A 22,343-nucleotide genomic window follows, 5' to 3' on the forward strand; every position below is an offset into this window, starting at 1 on the left:
GGGCACAAGAACCTGCAAGACATGAATCCCACTCCAGTCTCCCGAGCCGACTCTCAGTGCGGCTGCGCAGGGCACGTGCGCATCCTCGCCGGTCCGGCGATTGGCTGTGACGTAACTTCCGGCGTGAGTGGCGAAAGCCGGGAGGGCGAGCGACTGATCGAGCAGGCATCCAGCAGCAGGCAGCAGGCAGGCGGGCGGGCGGGCAGACGGCACAGAGGGAGGGAGCAAGTGAGCAGTGAGTGATCCAGCGAGGGCAGCCGCGTCCCGAGATCAGCTTAGATTCCCCTCGTCCCTCTGACCCCCGCCCCGGAGCCCACAGCGCCTCCGGTCTCCAGCGGAGCGGACACGGCCCGGCCCGGCCATGGCCTCGTTGCTGAAGGTGGATCAGGAAGTGAAGCTCAAGGTAGCGGCACCTGTCCGGGCCTCGTTACCCCTCGCTTCGATCCCCAAGCAGTGTGACCGGCTCCCCACTCCCCATGGCGTCTTTGTCTCCCTGGGGACACCAGCGCTGAGCTTCCGCTCGACTCAGCCCAGCCCCCCACTCCCGGAGACGGCATCGGGGAAGAGGATAGTATAGGGTGGCCTTCTGTAACTCGTCTAGTGATGGAGAGCCCTAGGGACACTTCTGCGGACACGTGGTGAACTCAGTGCTTTAGGCTAGTGACAGCTGGAAGTTCCCCAGCCCCGCCTCCGGACGCTGCCGCTGTCCTTGGCGTCAGGCCTGCCTGAGGCCAGGTCTGGATGGGATTGGCACGTTTGTGAGCTCACACCTCTACTATCTCCCTGCCTTACCTCTGCTCACAAAGACAGCCTCAGACACAAAGAGGGAGAGAGGGAAGACAGCCGGGCCCTGCCCTCAAGCCCTGCTTCCCTCTCCTGAGATGGAGAAATGGGTCCTCAAAAAAATAAAATACTTGCAGTCTGGGGGCCTCTCAGCTTCTCATTACAATTACAAGGTGAGGGAGAGACAGCTAGATTTGGTTTTCCCAGTCCTGCCCTCTCCTCTGTTGCCAGGTACTGACTTGCTCTTACTGAATTGCTCTTTGTTAATTTTAGGTTGATTCTTTCAGGGAGCGGATCACAAGTGAGGTGAGTGAAATAAATAGAAAAGTGAGTGCTGGTTAATAATTGGGAGTTTCCCAAAGGAGAGGGAACTGTAGAGCGAAACCATCCTACAATTCTTAATGTCATTTTTCCTCATCTTTAGGCAGAAGACTTGGTGGCAAATTTTTTCCCAAAGAAGTTGTTAGAACTTGATAGTTTTTTGAAGGTGAGAGACCCTTTTCCTCAGATTTCCCAATTTTTTTTTTGGCCCTGGTCTTTCTGTCAAATAGGACAAACCACGTGTTGATTGTGTTTTCTTTTGTACTGTGAAGCACTCTCATTTCTTGTTTCTCTTTTCATCTTGACTAATGTTCAGGGGGTGGGCGTCTCTCTTGCAGGAACCCATCCTAAACATCCATGACCTAACTCAGATCCACTCAGACATGAATCTCCCTGTCCCTGACCCCATTCTTCTCACCAATAGCCACGATGGACTGGATGGTGTAAGTGTCCTATATTTATCTTTGTCTTCAGAAGCAATAGGTTCTCTGTCCTCTATTTCCCGGTCAGTTCACACATGCACAGAGGAGATGTGGGATTTGGATCTGGGAATGCGGACTTTCACAGGCTCGATGACTCTGGTATACCCCCTTCAGACCCTGAATGTCATTTATAGAAGGAGGTGAATTTGCTAGTGCTACTCTGTGTTGGAGTAAGTTTCCAGTAGGACTAACAGCTACAGGTTCCCCCAGGCTTCCTGGTCTGTTCCCATGACTTTAAGCAGGACTTTTTTTTTTAACTTCTTTCAATGTCTTGAGTCTTGTTATGGGATAAGTACTTCCTAATATAAAACCACAGTCCCTGTCTTTGCTGTGCATCTTTGTTACCTAGTCCTTATCCGTTAAATGTCCACATTCTACAACACTGGCGACATTGTACTGTTCTCTGTCTGCCTTACCGTCCCGTTGTTAGAGCTTACAGTTCTGGAAAGCAGAACCTGTCTTAATCGTCTCTGTACTTCCAGGCCCTCACGTTGTTCCTGGTACATAACAGGTGCTAAATATGTGTGATCGACTATTGTGTTTCTTTGTGGGACCAGCAGACTTGTACATTTTTCCTTCATTGTCTTGACCCTGCATTGAATTGTTCTTTTTTCCTGTTGTGTGTAGCAGCGATTTTCAACCAGTATACCCCAAGAATTTGTAAAACGTGCAACATCTGACTGTTTTGTCAGGGGCACCAACCTCTTTCCCCTTAGACTGTCAAATGAAACAATGACAGCAGCCAACACAAGAGCCATTTGGTATGGATGAACCAAAATTCTGCCTACTTTTTTGTCGGATCAGCAAAACGTATCTATTTTGGTGTGTTGCAGAATTTTAGTAATTAGTTTACGTGTGCCATGAGATGAAAAAGGTTGAAAGTCACTTTTGTATAGTATCCGTTCCTCTCCTGTAATTGTTTAACATGTCATATTTCCTGAAAGTTCGGTCTTACCAACTAGAATGTAAGTTGCTTTGTGGCAAGAGTCTTTTCTCAAAGCCTCGTATATACTTAGTGAGTTGCGCAAATTAATAAGATAACTTGAGAGTCAAAGAAGTGACGAAACGTGTGATGTGTAATTTGTGATAGGGGTGCGAGTGTTGAGAGCAGGCTAATCTCTGTCTGTCTGTTTCCTTAGCCCACTTACAAAAAGCGGAGGTTGGATGAGTGTGAAGAGGCTTTCCAAGGTAAGAGCCACTCCACCCTACCCGACCCCACCCCACCTGCCCCTGGCTCGCAGCCTTGAGAAGCAGGACGGGTCTGGGGTTCTCCTGGCCTGGAAGCAGGATCTGATTTTATTTCCCAGTGTTGGCATTCCCACGTCTTCCAAATACGCTCATTATTTAATGGTGTCACTCTAAACTGAACTCTTCAGTGAAGAAGCAGGGTTTGACTTGGTGGGGACCGCCAGAGGAGAGGGGCGGGGGTAGTGTGCATGGCAGATTTCTCACAGGAGCCCCAGGGCCATGTGCCCACCCCCCCAGTCCTAGTTGGTACCTTAAGTCGGTAGAGCATATTTTAATTCTCTTATTTTGTAGACTTTGGGCATACCATGGCTGCTCACTTGTTAATCCATACATTCTCTTCCCGGTGCTGTTCGTGGTGTCGATGTTTGTTGTGACAGATGAAAGGCAGAGGCCATAGCACCTCGTGGGTCTGGGGAAGAAGGGAGACAGGTGGGGGTGCCCTGTCCTGGCCCTCACCCCAACCACTCGGCCTCCTTCGTGTCCCTGCCAGGAACCAAGGTGTTCGTGATGCCCAACGGGATGCTGAAAAGCAACCAGCAGCTGGTGGACATCATCGAGAAAGTGAAACCCGAGATCCGGCTGCTGATTGAGAAGTGCAACACGGTGAGGCAGGGCCAGCGGCCTGTGGGCCGGCTTCAGACGGCCCGGGTGGAGCCCGCACAGTGACGGGTGGCGGGGCTGGGGCTGGAGGTGACACGGGTGCCGGCGGTCTGAGTGTCTTGGCTCCTGTGCTCCTGGCATCTGGCGCCAGCAGCATGAATTGTGTGCTTCCTGACGTCGGCAAAAAAAGCCGTGGTCCTCATATATATATTTTGGGCTTTTCACCCTCCAGGTCAAAATGTGGGTACAGCTCCTGATTCCTAGAATAGAAGATGGGAACAACTTTGGGGTGTCCATTCAGGTAATGTGTTTCCATCGTACACTGGAGGAGGTTGGGGAGACACTCCTGCTTTGTCCCTTGAGGTGACTGTTGACTTACCGTTTTGTTTGTCTGTTTGTTTGTTTAGGAGGAGACAGTTGCAGAACTAAGGACTGTGGAGAGTGAAGCTGCATCGTATCTGGACCAGATTTCTAGGTAGGGCTGCCTGGGTGTGGCCCAAGCATTGGGGGCTGGCAGGGTGGGGAGCACTGCCCCGGGTCTCCTGCAGCTTTCTCCTCTTCTCTCTCCTTCCAGATATTATATTACAAGAGCCAAATTGGTTTCTAAAATAGCTAAATATCCCCATGTGGTAAGTAAGGGTTCTGTGGCCCACGGGTGGATAGTGGCAGGACAGGGAGGAGCGACCGTCCCGGGGGAAGATCTGTCTGCGGACAGTCTGGCCTTGGGAGCTGGCCTCCTCTGTGCCCCTTCCTCCAGGAGGACTATCGCCGAACCGTGACGGAGATCGACGAGAAGGAATATATCAGCCTCCGCCTCATCATATCAGAGCTAAGGAATCAGTATGTAAGTACCCTTGGCCCCTGCGCACAGTTGCTTTGTTGTCTCTTAGTCCTGGTGATAAATTTCCTGTCACTCTCTGGGGGTGGAGATGGGGGACAGAGGTAAAATCATTGAGGGTGTATAGCTGGGTGTCTCCCTTCTCTGCCTGGATGGGGGTGGGCGGGGGGGGGGGGGGGGGGGTGCAGCGTAGCCTAAGGGCAAAGATGAGGTCGTTGGAGTCCAATAGACTTGGGTTTGGAACCGATTCTACCTTTAAAGTGTGGCCTTGGGCAAGTTGTCGGACCTCAGACTTCCTTTTCTTCATCTGCAAAATGGGGTTTAGAGTGTCTGCCGCACAAAGGTGGTTTTAAAACTGAGGGAGAGACCCCTGGCTGGTGGCTCAGGTGGCTGGAGCATCGTCCCATGCACTAGGAGGTGGTGGGTTCAATCCCCCATTCAGGGCAAATACTGAGAAGATCAAATGGCCCCTGGGCTGCGGGTCCGATCGGGCCGCATACGGGAGGCCACTGGTGGGTGCTTCTCTCACATCGGTGTCTCTCTCTTCCCCTTCCTTTCTCTCTAAAATCAGTACACATATCCTTGGGTAGGGATTAAAGAATACATACATTTTTAAAAATGAGTGAGATGACCCATGGAAAGACCCACTGCAGTTCTTGGTGTGTTGAGCGTGCAATCAATGTTAGTTACATTAGGCACACAGGGCCTTGGGGGTGCCCACGGACGCCCAGGGCGGGGCGTAAATCGGGCAGCCGCCGTGACGTGCGGTGCAGGCGAGTGAGACTGGGGTTGTGTGAATACCTACCGGGGAGCTCGGTGGGGAGGGTCTTTCCTTTTTGAAGGACAGGTGGGACAGGCGTGTGACTGTCTGGTCTCTCCCCTCCCAGGTCACTCTACATGACATGATCCTGAAAAATATCGAGAAGATCAAACGGCCCCGGAGCAGCAATGCAGAGACACTGTACTGAGGCCAGGGCCAGGGCCAGGGGACTCTGTGAGTCTGGCTCAAGACCGACATTGCCTTGGTTTGTTACATGACTATCGTGATGGGGAAACTGGCTGGAAATAGTAATCACACCTCTCTCTGTTTTTAGTTAGAGTCTAATGAAGCTCTCATGTAGTTCTGTGACGTGTTTACCTCTTTTTTCAGGCCTCAGGAACTCTTCTAAATTTTCCCTCCCTAACGCCCCGGCCCACCCTCATTTCCCCAGAACTCCAGGTTCGTGTGCGCAGGACGCTGCCACAGGAATGCTTGCGTTTCCTCTCCCGGTCCTCCTCCTGTGACTTGGGCTTTGTGTTCGTTTGTCTGTTTTCCTCTGGACGATTAGTTGGTTAGGAGCTGAAGGAACTAGACGGAAAGTGCTAGGTGTCTGTTACTTTTAGGATCTGGGGTCGGGGAGACCAGCTTCTCTCCTCCGACGTGGGGTTAGTGTCTCTTGCCCGTGTGGGACACTGAATCCTCCCTGCCACCGTTGTCCTGGTGATGACAACGTCCGAGGGGTTCCCATCCACATGCATCCGTGACCAGAAGCACCTTAGACCTCAGCTGAGTCCCTAGCCCCTTCAGATGTTTTTATAACTAGATTTTCACACACACAAACGTGCATGACCAACACACACACGGACACACACGCATCTGCCTTTCTCCTCTGTTACCTGACTCCCCCACAAACACTGTCCCTCCCTCACACACCTTGTTCTGGAGGTGATCGTGGTCTTGGTCCTCATCCGCCAGGGCCCTCTGTCTCCTGGCGCTGTAGCCCCTGGGTACGCAGGGGCCGGTGAGCCGGAGGAGAGCCGAGCGGTGAGAAGCGGGGGGTCTGGGGAAGGCTCCCGCACTGTGACTTGGCTCTCTCTGGGCATTATCGCGAAGGCCAGTCCTCAGACTCTTGACTGCCTCTCTCTCGACCGGCTGTCGGTCAGGGCGGAGGTGTCGGCGGCTGCGAGGGACAGATGCTGCTACTCCTGCCAGGCTTTCCCTCCGGGGAAAAATAGGTTTTATTTATAGTGTGCTTCCAGGGAACGCAGTCCCTTGTGTGCACCGTGCGTGCACGCACACACAGGCGTGTGCTCATTGTGTGTGTGTGTGTGTGTGTGTGGAAATCTGCTGGGCAAGTCCAACCCGTAGAAGAGTTGCCTCCCATCTCTCGAATCTTCCAGAGATGCCTCCTACTTTTTAATTCTGCCATTACTGGAGAGTCAGTGTCTGCCGTCGCCCGCCAGTGACTCTCTCGGTGTCTGTTGCTGGCTTATTCCCCCCCGTCTCTGTCTTCCAGCCCCTGAACTCGTGCCCCCCGGATGAGTCGTTTCTCGCCCCCAGGACTGCTGTGTAGAGGGGGAGTCAGGATGCCATCCTCCCGCGAATAGCGCTCAGTAACAAACCAACTGCATTTTAGTTGGGCAGTGCCCCAACCCCCCCCCAGACCCCTTCCAGATAAAACACGCCCCTCCTCCCACCATGCGTTTCTCAGTTTCCCTTTTTGTTTGTTGGATTGTTCTGCTGTCCCCACGCCTCACCCTACTGCCCTTGGGTCGTCATGTAAAATTCTTTTACCATGTCAAGAAATTATTAAAAATACAGGTACTTTGACCTCTTTCTAAAGCCGCAGACCCTGGTGCGATGCTCTGGTGGCTAGGGGCACGACCGTATTCACGTGCGTGTGCACCTCCACGTAACACTGCCAGCCCCCCCATCGGGTGTCTTTTTACCAATGGACCTTCCTCTTTCTTCGGGAATAATGGAAAGATTGAGACTCCTGCCTAGCAAGAGGCAAGGGTCGGTCCTTCATTTGTGTTCAGTCTGAATTGTGTGAAAGATAGCTATTCCCAAGTCCAAGCTGCTCTGTCCCAACCCTCAGTGAGATCTCAGTTCCTTACTTGCTTCCTTCCCCTGTGGTACCCATGAACTGCCAGTAGAGGCCGCTCTAGTTCTATGTGGGCAATCACCTGGTTCAAGGCTCACCCTACCCTGTGGTTTTCTTTACCTCATGATAATTTTCCCCTCTGAATAATGTCTTAAATTTCTTGAGGAGATGCCAGGAGACTCTTGGTTTCCAATGACTTAGAAGGCTGTCTGGGACCCTAGCTCCCTCTGAAATAAAGTTTCCTCAACTTCCACCTTGTAAAGTAGCCTTCTGGTTTCCAGTGATCCCCTTGTGGTCTCTGCAAGAAGAGATATACACGGTCTTGAACGGTGGAGGGACATGTGCTCTGCTCTGTCTCAGAGATAACCAGCAGCTCACAGTTTTTTTATGTCCGCCTGTGTCATGCTGTGTTAAGCACTTGACATGCATGGCCACGTTTAACCTTCAGAACCTTCTTTATAGGAGAGGACACAGGCTCGTGGTAGTACCTCCCCCCAGGTCACACTGCTTAGCCTCCTGGGGCCAGTACAGATCTCACGCCCAGGCCTTCACCGCTTCTCCTTTCTCACTGCCCAGATAGACGAGGCGTGAGCCTGCAGGTCAAGGGCTCGGCCTAGGCAGCCACCAGAGCCCAGTGCTTGCTGCCGACCCGGGCCGCAGGTCCCGGAAACACGTGGGGCTGGCGCACCTGCCAGGGTGCAGGGAAACGGACGCTCCGGGTGCCTGCAGTCAGCACCCAGGACTCAGGTGGGCACCCGAGACGTGCATTCTTCCTCACACCTGTTTCGGGTGGAAGGTAGAGTTTAGCGTTGCTTCCAGTGCCCTCTAGTCTGAGGGCCTAAATGATGGCAAGGAGCACGGAGCACCGATCGTGCTGCCGGTAGGAGTTCAGGGGCCAGGGAGCCGCCGTGCACGTGGAAGCGGTGCCTCGGGCCAAACCACAGAACAGAAAATTGGAACCGAATTATATAAATCAAGGTCAGAAATTTCCTGTTCAACCCACAGGGTGGAGTTTTCTCCATTCCTATCCATCCGACTGAATATAAACCCTGATTTGATGTCAGCAGCTAGAAGGAGCAGCTGGTAGGACTCTCGGTTCAGCTCTCAGCATTCACCATGAATGTCAAGGTGGCCCTCGTGTTCCTGGCACTGTCCCTCATCACCATCTTTGCCCTGACCTATGTATTGCTGACCAGCCACGGGGGCTCCAGCCAGCCTCCCCACTGCCCCTCCATATCTCCCAGTGCCCAGCACTGGACACACCCTGGCCAGAGCCAGCTGTTTGCAGACCTGAGCCCAGAGGAGCTGACGGCCGTGGTGAGCTTTCTGACCCAGCAGCTGGGGCCGGGCCTGGTGGATGCAGCCCAGGCCCGCCCCTTGGACAACTGCATCTTCTCGGTGGAGCTGCAACTGCCCCCCAAGGCAGCAGCCCTGGCCCACCTGGACAGGGGGAGCCCCCCACCTGCCCGGGAGGCCCTGGCCATCATCATTTTTGGTGGACAACCCCAGCCCAACGTGAGTGAGCTGGTGGTGGGACCACTGCCCCACCCTTCCTACCTTCGGGATGTGACCGTGGAGCGTCATGGGGGCCCCCTGCCCTACCACCGGCGCCCCATGGTGGAAGCTGAGTATGCTCTGATGTGGAAGCACTTGAAAGAGGCGGAGCTACCCAAGGCACCCGTCTTCCTTGCTTCGGTCTTCAGCTACAATGGCTCCACTTTGGCACCTATACACTCCACTCCCAGGGGCTTGCGCTCAGGGGACCGTGCTACCTGGATCGCCCTCCACCATAACATCTCGGGTGTTGGGATTTTCCTTCACCCGGTGGGGCTGGAGCTGCTGCTGGACCACAGGGCCCTGGATCCTGCCCGCTGGGCCGTCCGGCGGGTCTTCTACCTTGGGCGCTACTATGCAGACTTGGGCCAGTTGGAACGGGAGTTTAAGGCCGGCCGACTGGAAGTGGTTAGAGTGCCTCTGCCCCTGCCAGACGGGGCTTCATCCCTAAGGCCCCGTGTCCCCCCAGGTCCTCTCCCCCCTCTCCAGTTCTCACCCCAGGGCTCCCAATACAGTGTGCGAGGGAACCAGGTGGCATCCTCCCTCTGGACATTCACCTTTGGCCACGGGGTGTTCAGTGGCATGAGGCTTTTCGATGTTCGGTTCAAGGGCGAGCGAGTGGCCTATGAAGTCAGTGTCCAGGAGTGTCTGTCTGTCTATGGTGCTGACTCACCCAAGACGATGACGACCCGATACCTGGATAGCAGCTATGGACTCGGCAGCCACAGCCGGGGCTTGGTGCGGGGTGTGGACTGCCCCTACCAGTCTACGATGGTGGACGCTCACGTGTTCGTGGGCAAAGGGGCAGTCCAGCCGCTCCCGGGGGCCGTGTGTGTGTTCGAGGAGGCCCAGGGACTGCCCCTTCGAAGGCATCACAACCACCTCCAGAGTCATTTCTACGGTGGCCTGGCCGGCTCAGCCCTCGTAGTCAGGTCTGTGTCGACTGTCGGCAACTATGACTACATTTGGGACTTCGTGTTGCACCCAAACGGGGCGCTCGAAGGGCGGGTCCATGCCACGGGCTTTGTCAACACGGCTTTCCTGAGCGGCGGGGAGGAAAGCCTCCTCTTCGGGAACCGCGTGGGGGAGCGCGTGCTGGGCACGGTGCACACGCACGCCTTCCACTTCAAGCTGGACCTGGACGTGGCAGGTGAGTGTCCAGGGAAGGAGGACGTCGGGGTGGAGCGGAGGGAAGGGAGAGACCCCAGCCACCCCGCCCCAGATCAAGCTGGGACAGCATAGAGGGTGGCGCTCCAGCTGCGTGATTCGCTGTGGCAACAGCCGGTGCTGCTTAGGGTGCATTCATTCAGCTGTGCTCAGCGCGGGCTGACGGCTCACCGGCGGGCAGAGGAGGGGGCTTCCCCGACCAGCTCTGACCACCCAGCCTCTCGGATGTGCTGCCATTCTGAAGTTAGTTTAAACAGAACGGCTGTGTCTGCCTTAGCCTCGAATGACAACGGACGGGTGGTGAATTTGCCCCAGAGCTGGGTGGGCTGTGGTGGGGGCTCCGAGTCCTTCCTGATTCCGAAGGGCAGTGGAGGCCGGGAAAGCCGGGGCCTGCGCAGCGGTAGGAGACGGCCCATCCTGCAGAGCTTTTCAGAGTAGGGCTGGCCCGGGGCCTGAGAAGGCGGTGGGGACACCAGCCGGGAGTTGCCGCTCCACAGGGGTTCAGGCACCGGGGATGTGGGACAGTGGCCCTGTCCTCCGGAGAGCGGTCCCATCCCACCCCTGCCCGCACACGTCGTCACAGTGACAAGGACGGCACGTAGCAGGCTGCTGCCGGGGCCCGGAGGGAGTTCTCGGGTAGGGCTCAGAGCACAGAGAGGACCTGCTGCTCCTGACACGGGTTAGTCGAGGGCAGAAAATAACCCGCTTATCAAATCACAGGCAATTAGGCCCAGAAAGAAAATGAGGGACCCACCAGGCCCTCTCCATCTTACAGCTTGGGAGATTCAGGAGGGTTGGGGGAGACGGGAGAAGAAGGGATTGCCCGAGTATAAAGTGCTACAACGGGGGTCAAACTCACTTTCACCGGGGGCCGCATCAGCCTCACGGTTGCCTTCAAAGGGCCGAAGGTAATTCTGGGGCCGTGTGACTGTAACTGCTCCTTAACAGTTAGGCGACAGCTCGGCCCTGCAGCCGGGCGGAAACAAGGTGCCGGGCCGGATAACAAGGTGGAGGCCGGATTCGGCCCTCGGGCCTTGGGTGTGCTCTAACTAAGGATTTTTCTTGTGGAACATTCTCTTGTTGCCTTGGGTATAAAGCCACGCCGTTGAGTGTGTATGGTGTGGGGGCGGAGGGGAGGGAGAACCAAGAAAATGGCATGATTGGAATGACATACTAACAATTCTCTGACATATTTGGAATATGACTTTTCTAATTTGAAGTTTTCCTTCAGCATTTCTGATATTAAAGAGCCTTGTCTTAGGAAGTAAAATCAAGTGATATTTCTTGGATCCCTAGTGGGTAGAGCACAGGTCGGCGCCGGGGGCCAGAGGCTGGGCCAGGCCCCCTCTGCCCGGGACAGCCCGCAGACGCGCTGGCTTCCGCCGAGCGCCCCCCGCCCCGGGCCGGCTGCCTTCGCATAGGTCGTGTGTAAAGGAACTGACCGTCCGAACACGCCGAGTGGATGACCGAGTGCTGAGCGGGCGGGTAACGAGTGCAGGCTGCTATTGCTATGAGGTCCGAGGAGTTCCCAGACAATTTAAAGATATAAGTCTCGCTTCTGAAAAAGGTAAAAGTGGTCCCCGTGTCGTTGAGAAAGGAAGCGAATTCCCAGAGCTGAGAGCAGTGTGCAGAGCACTGTGGAAGGGGACTGGGTTTTTCCAGCCAGCCTCTCCAAGACAAATGTCCCTTTCATCGTTTACAAGAATGTAACTAGGCCACCTGTGTGTGCTTTTCCGTTTAAAGAGCTCAGCCATCGAAGAGCCTTCATTGTGCCAAGTGTAGAGATTCGGAAAATGAGAATCAAAGAAGCAAACCGCTGGCCCGAGGGTAGACCGGTGCTAGCAGAACTCTGTGTAGTAACGGAAATACACTAATACGCGCATTGTCCTATACATTAGCCACTAGCACGCGTGGCTGTTGAGCACTGGAAATGTAGCCAATGTGGTGGAGGGACTGAATTTTTAATTTAAATGCAAGTAGTCACTTGTGACTACTTGGAACTGTGTTGGACAGGGCAGGGTCGCAGAAGATGGGCTGGTCCCCAGTCCAGGACCCCCTGGTCCCGGCACGGTGCATTCTCTGGCGGGCGCTGCTGCCCTTTGTCAGGCCGGTGCGGTGGACATCACGGGGGAGATGAGCCTGTCTCACCCGGTGCGGAACTCCTCTCCCTCCCCTCGTTCTGGCAGGGCTGAAAAACTGGGTGGTGGCTGAAGACGTGGCGTTTAAACCCGTGGCAGCTCCTTGGAGTCCAGAGCACCAATTGCAGCGTCCACAGCTGACTCGGCAGGTCCTGGAAAGGGAGGACCTGGCGGCTTTTTCCTGGGGAAATCCCCTTCCCCGCTATCTTTACCTGGCTGGCAACCAGACCAATGCTTGGGGTCACCAGCGCGGGTACCGAATACAGATCCACAGCCCCCTTGGCGTACACATCCCCCTGGAGAGCGACATGGAGAGGGCGCTCAGCTGGGGGAGGTGAGGAGGGCACCGGGCACGCGGGCGGGGAGGGAAGGACCGGCCCGCTTTCCCACCCCAGCTCTCAGAGGCCCCAGCTCACCATCCTTGTTTACTTACCATCCACCCCCAGACCTCCTCTGAGATCCAAGCAGATAGGGGATGGGAGACGATCTTACACACAGTCTGGTCCAGAGGACTCCGGGGACAGGAAAGATCTTTGCCATTTGCTGACTCCCCCCTCCTCACAACACTCCTGGTCAGATACCAGCTCGCGGTGACCCGGAGGAAAGAGGAGGAGTCGCAGAGCAGCAGCATCTATCACCAGAATGACATCTGGACACCCACTGTGGCCTTTGCTGACTTCATCGATAATGAGACGCTCTTAGGAGAGGTTGGTGGCTCTAGAGACGGAGGAGAGGGGCTCCCCTGTGTCTGGCGTCTGGGCTGCCCGCACGCTGGCAGCACATTGGAGGAAATGGTCTACTGCCAGTTCTCAGATTCAGGAGCCGAGGAGTTCCCTGATGGCCAATGCAGATTAGCCCTGGGACACTGACCCCCCCCCCCCCCACGGCCTCTCACGTGGATCACCACCTAGGCCTGGGGCTGGGAGGAGGCGGACGCGGGGCTGAGGCTGGAGGTCAGGGGCTGTGGCTGAGGGGTGGTTCTCTGGGTCTCGCCTCCCAAGTTCCTTCAGCTCCTCCCTCTTCCTTCAGGACCTGGTGGCCTGGGTGACAGCCAGCTTCCTGCACATCCCCCATGCCGAGGACATCCCCAACACGGTCACTGTGGGGAACAAAGTTGGCTTCTTGCTCCGACCCTATAACTTCTTTGACGAGGACCCCTCCATCTTCTCCCCCGGCAGCGTCTACTTTGAGAAGGGCCAGGATGCCCGGCTCTGCGGTGTCAACCCTGCAGCCTGCATCCCCCACCTGGCGGCCTGTGTCCCGGACTTGCCCCCTTTCTCTTACCAAGACTTTTAGCCCCAAGGGTGCGGTGGGGTGAGGTGGGGGTGGGGTGGGGTGGGGGGATGGTGCTAGGACAGGTGTGTCCCTTCCTCTCTTCCCAGTTTCTGCACCTCCCCCCCCACACCCTCTTAATGTTTCCGAGGAAACAGCTTCTTCCCGCACTAACCCCCCCCATGTATCCTTCCGGTTAATTCATAGTCCTAGTTTTTTTTTAAATGATGAATTTATACAAATGATATTATTATTATTAAAACATTCAAGCAAAAACACCACAAGTCCTACCACTCAGCAATAGCTAGAATTCCCATTTGGTGACCATTATACCAGGTAGTTCTTCATCAGGTGCATTGAAATGGAAGAATAGATAGAATTTTGTAAAAAAAAAATAAATGGTATGTGCAATTTATAATAAAAAAATATCACAAGATTTTTACTTGAATTGCTTCTATGTCACTTTTGCAGTCTCTAGCGTTCCCCAGAGACTATTACAGATTCCGGCCAAGGAATTTAAGAGGAGCGAGGACAAGGGTGACAGGCCCGGCCAAGGAATGCTGCTTGGGAAACCGGAGGGCCGGGGGCGGGTGTCCTTGGAGAGAGCAGCACTTCCAAGTCAGAGGAAAGGGGACATTTGGCCCCGGAAAGTGGGAGTTGAGGGAGATGAGGGGCTGCAGACACATCGGTGGTACATTTCTCCACTCCGGCTGGTCAGCTACATTATTCTGAAACCCCGCTCCCTTCCCCTGCCCTCTCTCTCCCCGGCTCCAGCCCTGACCCAGGCAGCAGAGTCCAGTTGGGAGCCTGGAAGACAAAGCCTTGTAGGGTCTGTGGCAATCCCTGCCGCCCTGTGTCAGGCCCGCCTCCAAGCCCCGGCTGGCCCCTCCCCCCTGGCCTCAGCCTTTCTGGTCTTTCCCACCCTCTCTGTCTCCTCTGCCTCTGAATCCTGGGAACCTAAACTAGAGTCCAGGAGGCCCCAAGAGCGAACCTCTTCTGTGACCTGAGGATACACTTCTTCACTCCGGTTCAACCCTCTGTCCCTCCGTTCCCAAGACCATGAACCAGAAGACAACCCTGGTCCTCCTCGCTCTGGCGGTCATCACCATCTTTTCATTGGTGTGTGTCTTGCTGGCTGGCAGGCGGGGAGATGGGGGTGAACCCAACGTGTCTCTTCTCTGCCCTTCCATATCCCCCAGTGCCCAGCACTGGACACACCCTGGCCAGAGCCAGCTGTTTGCAGACCTGAGCCCAGAGGAGCTGACGGCCGTGGTGAGCTTTCTGACCCAGCAGCTGGGGCCGGGCCTGGTGGATGCAGCCCAGGCCCGCCCCTCGGACAACTGTGTCTTCTCGGTGGAGCTGCAACTGCCCCCCAAGGCAGCAGCCCTGGCCCACCTGGACAGGGGGAGCCCCCCACCTGCCCGGGAGGCCCTGGCCATCATCTTCTTTGGTGGACAACCCCAGCCCAACGTGAGTGAGCTGGTGGTGGGACCACTGCCCCACCCTTCCTACCTTCGGGATGTGACCGTGGAGCGTCACGGGGGCCCCCTGCCCTACCACCGGCGCCCCGTGCTGTTCCGAGAGTACCTGGACATAGACCACGTGATCTTCAACAGAGAGCTGCCCCAGGCTGCTGGTCTCCTTCACCACTGCTGCTTCTACAGACACCAAGGAGGGAACCTGGTGACGATGACCACGGCCCCCCGGGGTCTGCAGTCAGGGGACCGAGCTACCTGGTTTGGCCTCTACTACAACATCTCAGGCGCTGGGTTTTACCTGCACCCCATAGGGTTGGAGCTGCTGGTAGACCACAAGGCCCTGGACCCTGCCCGCTGGACCATCCAGAAGGTGTTCTTCCAAGGCCGCTACTACAAGAGCCTGGCTCAGCTGGAGGAGCAGTTTGAGGCTGGCCTGGTGAACATGGTGCCGATCCCAGACAATGGCACAGGTGGGTCCTGGTCCCTGAAGTCCCAGGCGTCCCCAGGTCCAGCTCCCCCTCTGCAGGTCCATCCCCAGGGCCCCCGCTTCAGTGTCCAGGGGAGTCGAGTGTCCTCCTCCTTGTGGACTTTCTTTTTTGGCCTCGGAGCTTACAGTGGCCCAAGGGTCTTTGACATCCGCTTCCAGGGAGAACGGCTAGCTTACGAGATCAGCCTCCAGGAGGCCTTGGCCGTCTACGGTGGAAACTCTCCCGCAGCGATGCTGACCCGCTACATGGACGGCAGCTTCGGCATGGGCAAGTACTCCACGCCCCTGACCCGTGGGGTGGACTGCCCCTACGTGGCCACCTACGTGGACTGGCACTTCCTTCTGGAGTCCCAAGCCCCCAAGACAGTACGAGATGCCTTTTGTGTGTTTGAACAGAACCAGGGTCTCCCCCTGAGGCGGCACCACTCGGATATCCACTCCCATTATTTTGGGGGCCTCATGGAGACAGTGCTGGTCATCAGATCCGTGTCCACCTTGCTCAATTACGACTACGTGTGGGACATGGTCTTCCACCCCAATGGAGCCATAGAAGTCAAGTTCCATGCCACTGGCTACATCAGCTCAGCCTTCCTCTTTGGTGCTGGCCGGAGCTACGGGAACCAGGTCCGGGAGCACACACTGGGCACCGTCCACACCCACAGCGCCCACTTCAAGGTGGATCTGGATGTAGGAGGTAAGACGTCCTGGAGGGGGAAAGTATTCTGGAAGAAGGGCTCAAGTGTGTGGTCTCTGCTCGTTTTGGATGTATGACGGTTATGCGGGAAAGGAAGGTATGAGAGCAAGTACGTGGTTTTGGAGTCCTGCTTCCTCTCTGGCTGGATATCTGGGCTCCATGATGGTGCCTTGGAGCCCAGAGCACCAGCTGCATAGGAGAGAGGGGGATGCTGCATTTTATTCAGCTCGTTGGCTGGTGCACAGCCGCCAGCCCCGCTCCACATGGCCCCACCAGAAAATGTTGGGAAATGGCAGAGCTCAGGGAGGAGGCGGGATCCGGGCCGGCGGGGTTCCCTTTGCCCTCTTCCCTCCCTCGCACTCACATGGGGCCTGTGTCAGGGAGGCAGCCATTTGTCTTTCAGTTCTTGGAGGACACGTTTGCATTCTGCCGAGTCCCTGGCACATGCAAGCCCGTCATGGGACACCCCGGGTTGGACATTTTCTAGGAAGATGGACCCTCCTCTTTCCTGATTTTCTCTCTCTTGCTGGGCTTAAGTGTGAGTGATAAAATGGATACGGCGGAACATTTCAGAGAGTCCCTGGTGGTCACAGACAGAGCCAAGGAGACACGGTGTCTTAGAATCTTTTTCCTTTTCTTTGAGCTGATCACCAGATTTGGTGGTTTTTATTTCTGTTCTGCCTCCGAAATACACTCCTCGCTGGGCCCCACTGTCCCGCCCCCTGCTGGGACTGCTTCCCGCTGCTTCCTCTCTTCCTCCTCCCAGAGCTGGGGTTCACGCTGGGCCCCGAGGGACCTAGCAGCCCACGCCAGCCTGCCCCTCATCCAGGTCTCCCTTTCCCCATCACCTGTGGGTCCCACGCACAGAGCAGCCCACAAGGCCCTTCTCCCCAACATGCAGCTCCGTCCTGCCTTTGGGATTCTTCCCTGCACTCCAGTTTGGCCGCTCTCACACCCAGCCCGTCCCCGGACACAACAGCACGTGGGCAGCCAGGCTTCTTCTCTCCGGCTCCTGTTTTTGCCCCTTGTCTAGGACGCCCTGCTACGTCACCTGCGCTGGTGACGTCCTGTAAGGCCAGGCAGAAAATGTGCCTGGGATGGCCTTTGCGTGCCTGCACCTCTGTCCCTATAACCTTGCACCTTGGATGTGCCCCTCTCACACTGCAGGCCGGTCAGGGCACTGCCCCCTGCATCCTCTGTGGGAGCAAAAGGGTGAGATGGAGGTTTTGTCCATCTGTGTGTCCCCAGGGCCGAGCCTGGGCCCCGCCACTAATGAGGTAAATGAATGAGCACATGAAATAATCAACAAATGAAGCCCTTGATGAAATATTTTACAGGTCAATGGATTTGGCTTAAAGATTGGGGATATTTGGGGGGAGAGGGGAGGGAAGGAGGGGGCACACACAGGTCTGGGCTTCTCCTTGGGCCCCAGTCTGAAGCCAGGTGGGTGACCAGCTCTCCTTCCCAGCCTTTCTCTCTCCCGCTCCCCTCTCCCCGGCAGGACTGGAGAACTGGGTCTGGGCTGAGGACATGGCCTTTGTCCCCGTGACGGTGCCCTGGAGCCCAGAGCACCAGCTGCACAGGCTGCAGGTGACCCGCAAGCTGCTGGAGACAGAGGAGCAGGCCGCCTTCCCCCTGGGAGGTGCCTCCCCTCGCTACCTGTACCTGGCCAGCAACCAGAGCAACAAGTGGGGTCACCCGCGGGGCTACCGCATCCAGATCCGTAGTTTTGCTGGGGAGCCGCTGCCCCAGAACAGCTCCATGGAGGGAGCCATCAGCTGGGGCAGGTGAGTGGAGGCGTGTCGGAGAGGCTGGGAGATGGGCGTGAGAAGGGAGCATCGGAGGGGCAGTTGGAAACGCAGGTCAAACTGTACGCAAAGTGAGGGGAGGGCTCCAGAAGGATTTCTTGGTTATCTAAAGGCACAGGCCACGGGCACTGGGCACGTCTTCCCTCGGAGGACCAAAGCTCGGGGCTGAGAACCTTTCTGTCCTTTGGATGGGGGAGGGCCATGCTGTGGCAGAGGGTGAACGAGAGACCCTGGAACAGTGGGGGATGACTCAGCAGGGTGACGTCAGAGTCACCGAGCGAATGAGATGGGGAAAACCGAGGTCCACATGCTCCGCCCCCTTCCATCATAATCAGGCCGCAGGACAAGGGTCATGACCTTAGAGGCCTGAGCAGTGCCGCCCTAGGTACCAGCTGGCCGTGACCCAGCGGAAGGAGGAGGAGCCCAGCAGCAGCAGCATCTTCAATCAGAACGACCCCTGGGTCCCCACCGTGGACTTCTCGGACTTCATCGACAACGAGACCATTGTTGGAAAGGTCAGCTGCTTGGGAGGGCCAGTGAGTGGCGTGGGGGCACAAAGATGGGCTCCACCGTGTCTTGGGGATCCCTGAAAGCCACCTGGTCTCCTCGGGAGCGGAGCCGACTCCTGCCTTCTGTACTTGCGTGGGTCTGACCATCACCTCTTGAATCTTCCCAAGCTGGAAGTTCATTTGCAGATGCTGGCTGAGGCCCCGGCAGACCCTTGAGACCCTCCAGCCCTCTGAGTCTTAGCTTCGTGGACTGAGTCTTTCTCAGGCCCCAGGATTCAAGGAGGGCTGCAGGTCATGGGGGAAGACCACCTGTCTTGTCTCTAAAGCCCATCCCTGGTGTGACCCCTAAAGGATCAATCTCTGAATGTGGGCTGTTTCTGCCTCCCAAGCCCTGGCGCCTCCTCCTCCACCTTCCTTCCATCAGCTCTAGCTGGGGAGTTAGCGGGGAAGGAGCTGATGTCGCCTGTGGCATCGTTGGTCCCCTGGGGATGGAGGGGCGGAGGGAGGTGTGGGAGGAATGCCGGGAGATGGAGAACACAGGCTGGGGCAGAGAGGCAGGTGCTGCTCCCGGCGCGAATGGGAAATTCACTGTGCTTTGGCCTCTGCGCCAGTGGAAAAAACATTGGAAGACTTAGGATCCTTTTGAGGAGAGGGGCACTAACATGGCAAATCCTTACACACAAGGCTACCATAGGGGGCAGGTGTGTCCTTAGCAGAGTCAGGCCTCACAACCCTCTTCCTCTCCCCTGCTAGGACCTGGTGGCCTGGGTGACAGCCGGTTTCCTGCACATCCCCCATGCGGAGGACGTTCCCAACACGGTGACTGTGGGGAACGGTGTGGGCTTCTTCCTCCGGCCCTACAACTTCTTTGACCAGGACCCCTCCTTCCATTCTGCCGACTCCATCTATTTCCGGGGGGACCAGGACCCTGGGGACTGTGAGGTCAACCCCCTGGCTTGCCTCCCCAAGACTGCTGGCTGCACCCCCGACCTCCCTGCCTTCTCTCACGGGGGCTTCTCTCACAACTAGGTGGACCCCAGGATGGGGATCGTGTCCAGGGGCCCCGGGGCCAGGGTCCATGCAAGCGGTGGGCACTGGGTTGGGCAGACTGGTGCCCTCTTCTCCTTCCTCGACCCCTGAGGTTCCTTCCTGCCCCTCCCCTAAGGTCACCTCCTGTCATCACCCTCCCCCTCTCTTCCTCTCTCTGCTGGAAGCATCCTGAGCCTGTGATGCTGGCGGTGGGGGGAAGCAGGAGAGACGCAGCTTTGCTGCCACAGGACCTGCTGGGCGTCTGTCCCAGAGAGGAAAGGAATGGCCAGCCGGGAGCCTGGAGTGATAGCCAAGCTTTTCCCCAGAAGACTCTCATTTTCCTTTCTGGCTTTCCCAGATGTTTCTAGGCTGTCTCCAGGTCCCTCCTGGCCTCCCCGGTCCCTGCCTTGGGCGATGGAGACAGGTGTCTGCAGTGGGGATGGTGTGCCATGTGTGGATGAGCCGCAAGGGGCTCCTTCGCCCGTGCTCCCTCCTGTCCAAGTTCTCCTCCCGCTTTCCCTCTTCCTCTGGGCTACCGCATCCTCCTCCCATTCTTACTCTTTTATCCTGGGGTTTTCCTCCCTGGCATGCAAATGAGCTAGGGGTTAGTCCCTGGGGAGTCTGGATTGGGGGCGGATATACAAATAGCCAAACCCCCAGAGTTTGCAAAAGACAGAAACGTCTCCACCCCAGAGGATTGGTTAAGTACATTTTGTTACAGCCTTACGATGTAGTATTAGGCAGCTATAAATATGTTTATATCTTTTTTTGTATAATAATAGGAAATAATCTTCCAATGAAAAGGCGAGATGCAGAAGTAGGCGTGATACACTTTCCATTTGTGGTTTAGGAGAGAGGAAAATATAAATATAGATTTGCTTACACATGCGTACTCAGAAGAAATGAGTAACACTGGTTGCTTCTGGAGAGGGAACTGGGAGGTTGGGGGCTGGGGAGGGAGGGGATTTGGCACTGTATGCCCTTGTGTACATTTTGAATTTTGAACCATGTGACTGTATTACCCATTCAAATTAAATAATAAATGGGCCTAAACAGGACCTGGCTTTTTGTTTTTTTAACCGACAAAAACCTTCTCCGGAACCTTCCGTCTCTCCCAGTTTCCCTCAGGACCCAGCTCCCCAGATCACGGTGGCCTCCTGCGCGTCACCGAGCAGAGAAACGAGGTGGCTTTGCTCTCTGCACCTTCGACGTTTTGGAGGAAGGTTTTCTGGAGTTGAAGGCTGTGGGCTGCTGGGTTCATTCCAGAGCCAGTTTTCCAGGCCCCCTGACCTCTAACCTGGCCCACCAGTTCTGCCCTTGGTGTGGGGGAGGGGATTCTCTGTTGCACCCAGCAGCCCCTGCACCCCCTGCAGTGACTCAGGGTGCTCAGAGGCTGACCTGCTTCACCCAGCCTTCGGCCTCCAGCGCCTCCCAGGTGCCTCGTGTTTGCAGAATTACTCTCAAGCATCCCTGGGCCTGCCAGTCGGGCTCTGGTTGGTGGGGAGAGTAGGAGGGAGTCACTGGGAACAGGGTCTGGTGGGCCCACGAATTAGGGAAGGCGTGAGGGCACCTGGGGGGAGGGAGGTGTGGGCAAGCGAGTTTCACCTGCAGCTGTGTGGCCAGCAGAATGTTTCCATCCCCACAAAGAACAGTCCCTTTCTGGCCCCCCCCCCCCCCCCCCCCCCCCCCCGCCCCCGTCACTTCCTCTTTCCAGCTGAGTTGTCTCCAAAACCAGCCCTCCCCCACTTCGTTCCCCAGCCCTGACCCTGAGTGTCTGTTTGATTTGGAATGGAGGGCAGAGACTTATGTGGGCCATGAAAGTCCAGGTTCCTGCCTCAGCCCCACCTCCCAAGCCTGGCCTGACCCCTGGCCCCTGCCAGCGTCACCTGCACCCCCACTCCACCCTCTGGGCTTGGCTGATGGTCTTCAATGTACCTGTCCTGCCTCTTAGCCAGAGCACCAGCCAGAGATTAGGGACCTCCAGAGACGGAAAGAGGCATGCTGTACCCAGGTCCTGTTTATCAGCTTAACTTTCTATTTGCCATTCTGCCTTCTGATTCAAGAGCCTGAAGACACAGTGTCCCCACACTGTGGCCACAGCCCCCTGGGGGTTGGCAGTCAGGGGACCGAGCTACCTGGTTTGGCCTCTACTACAACATCTCAGGTGCTGGGTTTTACCTGCACCCCATAGGGTTGGAGCTGCTGGTAGACCACAAGGCCCTGGACGCTGCCCACTGGACCATCCAGAAAGTGTTCTTCCAAGGCCGCTACTACAAGAGTCTGGCTCAGCTGGAGGAGCAGTTTGAGGCTGGCCTGGTGAACATGGTGCCGATCCCAGACAATGGCACAGGTGGGTCCTGGTCCCTGAAGTCCCAGGCGTCCCCAGGTCTGGCTCCCCCTCTGCAGGTCCATCCCCAGGGCCCCCGCTTCAGTGTCCAGGGGAGTCGAGTGTCCTCCTCCTTGTGGACTTTCTTTTTTGGCCTTGGAGCTTTCAGTGGCCCGAGGATCTTTGACATCCGCTTCCAAGTGGAGAGAGTGGCCTATGAAGTCAGCATCCAGGAGGCCTTGACCATCATGGCGGCAATTCTCCTCCTGCTCTGGGAAGCCAGTACAGCTGGTGGCTCTGGCTTGGGCCACTTCTCTTCACCCCTGACCCGTGGGGTGGACTGCCCCTACCTGGCCACCTATGTGGACTGGCACTTCCTTCTGGAGTCCCAAGCCCCCAAGACAGTACGAGATGCCTTTTGTGTGTTTGAACAGAACCAGGGTCTCCCCCTGAGGCGACACCACTCGGATATCCACTCCCATTATTTTGGGGGCCTCACGGAGACAGTGCTGGTCATCAGATCCGTGTCCACCTTGCTCAATTACGACTACGTGTGGGACATGGTCTTCCACCCCAGTGGAGCCATAGAAGTCCAGTTCCATGCCGCTGGCTACAACAGCTCAGCCTTCCTCTTTGGTGCTGCCAGAAGATATGGGAATCGGGTTCGGGAGCACCCACAGCGCCCACTTCAACATGGATCTGGAGGTAGGAGGTAAGACATCCTGGCGGGGGAAAGTATTCCAGA

At 56.4% G+C, this 22,343-nt stretch overlaps 3 protein-coding genes across 7 annotated transcripts; all 3 read left to right on the plus strand.

The window, feature by feature from the left end:
• The first annotated feature begins 103 nt into the window (after positions 1-103).
• Positions 104-7,389, plus strand: PSME3 (proteasome activator subunit 3). Of its 2 annotated transcripts, XM_036033946.1 has the most exons (12): positions 136-403; positions 1,057-1,089; positions 1,208-1,270; positions 1,443-1,547; positions 2,726-2,774; positions 3,325-3,437; positions 3,667-3,735; positions 3,842-3,909; positions 4,009-4,063; positions 4,192-4,278; positions 5,160-5,266; positions 6,549-7,389. In XM_036033946.1, the coding sequence occupies exons 1-11, from the start codon at positions 362-364 to the stop codon at positions 5,238-5,240; spliced, it is 765 nt and encodes a 254-aa protein (XP_035889839.1). In that variant the 5' UTR covers positions 136-361; the 3' UTR covers positions 5,241-5,266; positions 6,549-7,389. The 2 variants fall into 2 exon arrangements, with proteins under 2 accessions (XP_028376550.1, XP_035889839.1); XM_028520749.2 differs by having other exon boundaries at positions 104-403; positions 5,160-7,389.
• A 752-nt stretch (positions 7,390-8,141) lies between these two features.
• LOC114502841 (membrane primary amine oxidase) lies at positions 8,142-20,291 on the plus strand. 4 transcript variants are annotated; one of them, XM_036033942.1, is made up of 5 exons: positions 8,142-8,373; positions 14,460-15,926; positions 17,428-17,713; positions 18,120-18,249; positions 18,997-20,291. In XM_036033942.1, the coding sequence occupies exons 1-5, from the start codon at positions 8,253-8,255 to the stop codon at positions 19,270-19,272; spliced, it is 2,280 nt and encodes a 759-aa protein (XP_035889835.1). In that variant the 5' UTR covers positions 8,142-8,252; the 3' UTR covers positions 19,273-20,291. The 4 variants fall into 4 exon arrangements, with proteins under 4 accessions (XP_035889835.1, XP_028377777.1, XP_028375870.1 ...); XM_036033943.1 differs by lacking the exon at positions 8,142-8,373 and having other exon boundaries at positions 13,974-15,215; positions 15,696-15,926; positions 18,997-20,290; XM_028521976.2 differs by lacking the exons at positions 14,460-15,926; positions 17,428-17,713; positions 18,120-18,249; positions 18,997-20,291 and adding exons at positions 12,044-12,329; positions 12,573-12,702; positions 13,025-13,715 and having other exon boundaries at positions 8,142-9,840.
• Positions 20,082-22,314, plus strand: LOC118496661 (membrane primary amine oxidase-like). Its single transcript, XM_036009065.1, is given in 4 exon segments — positions 20,082-20,089; positions 21,351-21,844; positions 21,847-21,883; positions 21,885-22,314. Coding segments are annotated over 4 exon segments (969 nt in total).
• Positions 22,315-22,343: the final 29 nt, after the last annotated feature.

The sequence above is a fragment of the Phyllostomus discolor genome, chromosome 8 (genome assembly GCF_004126475.2).
Source record: "Phyllostomus discolor isolate MPI-MPIP mPhyDis1 chromosome 8, mPhyDis1.pri.v3, whole genome shotgun sequence".
Taxonomy (NCBI): Eukaryota; Metazoa; Chordata; class Mammalia; order Chiroptera; family Phyllostomidae; genus Phyllostomus; species Phyllostomus discolor.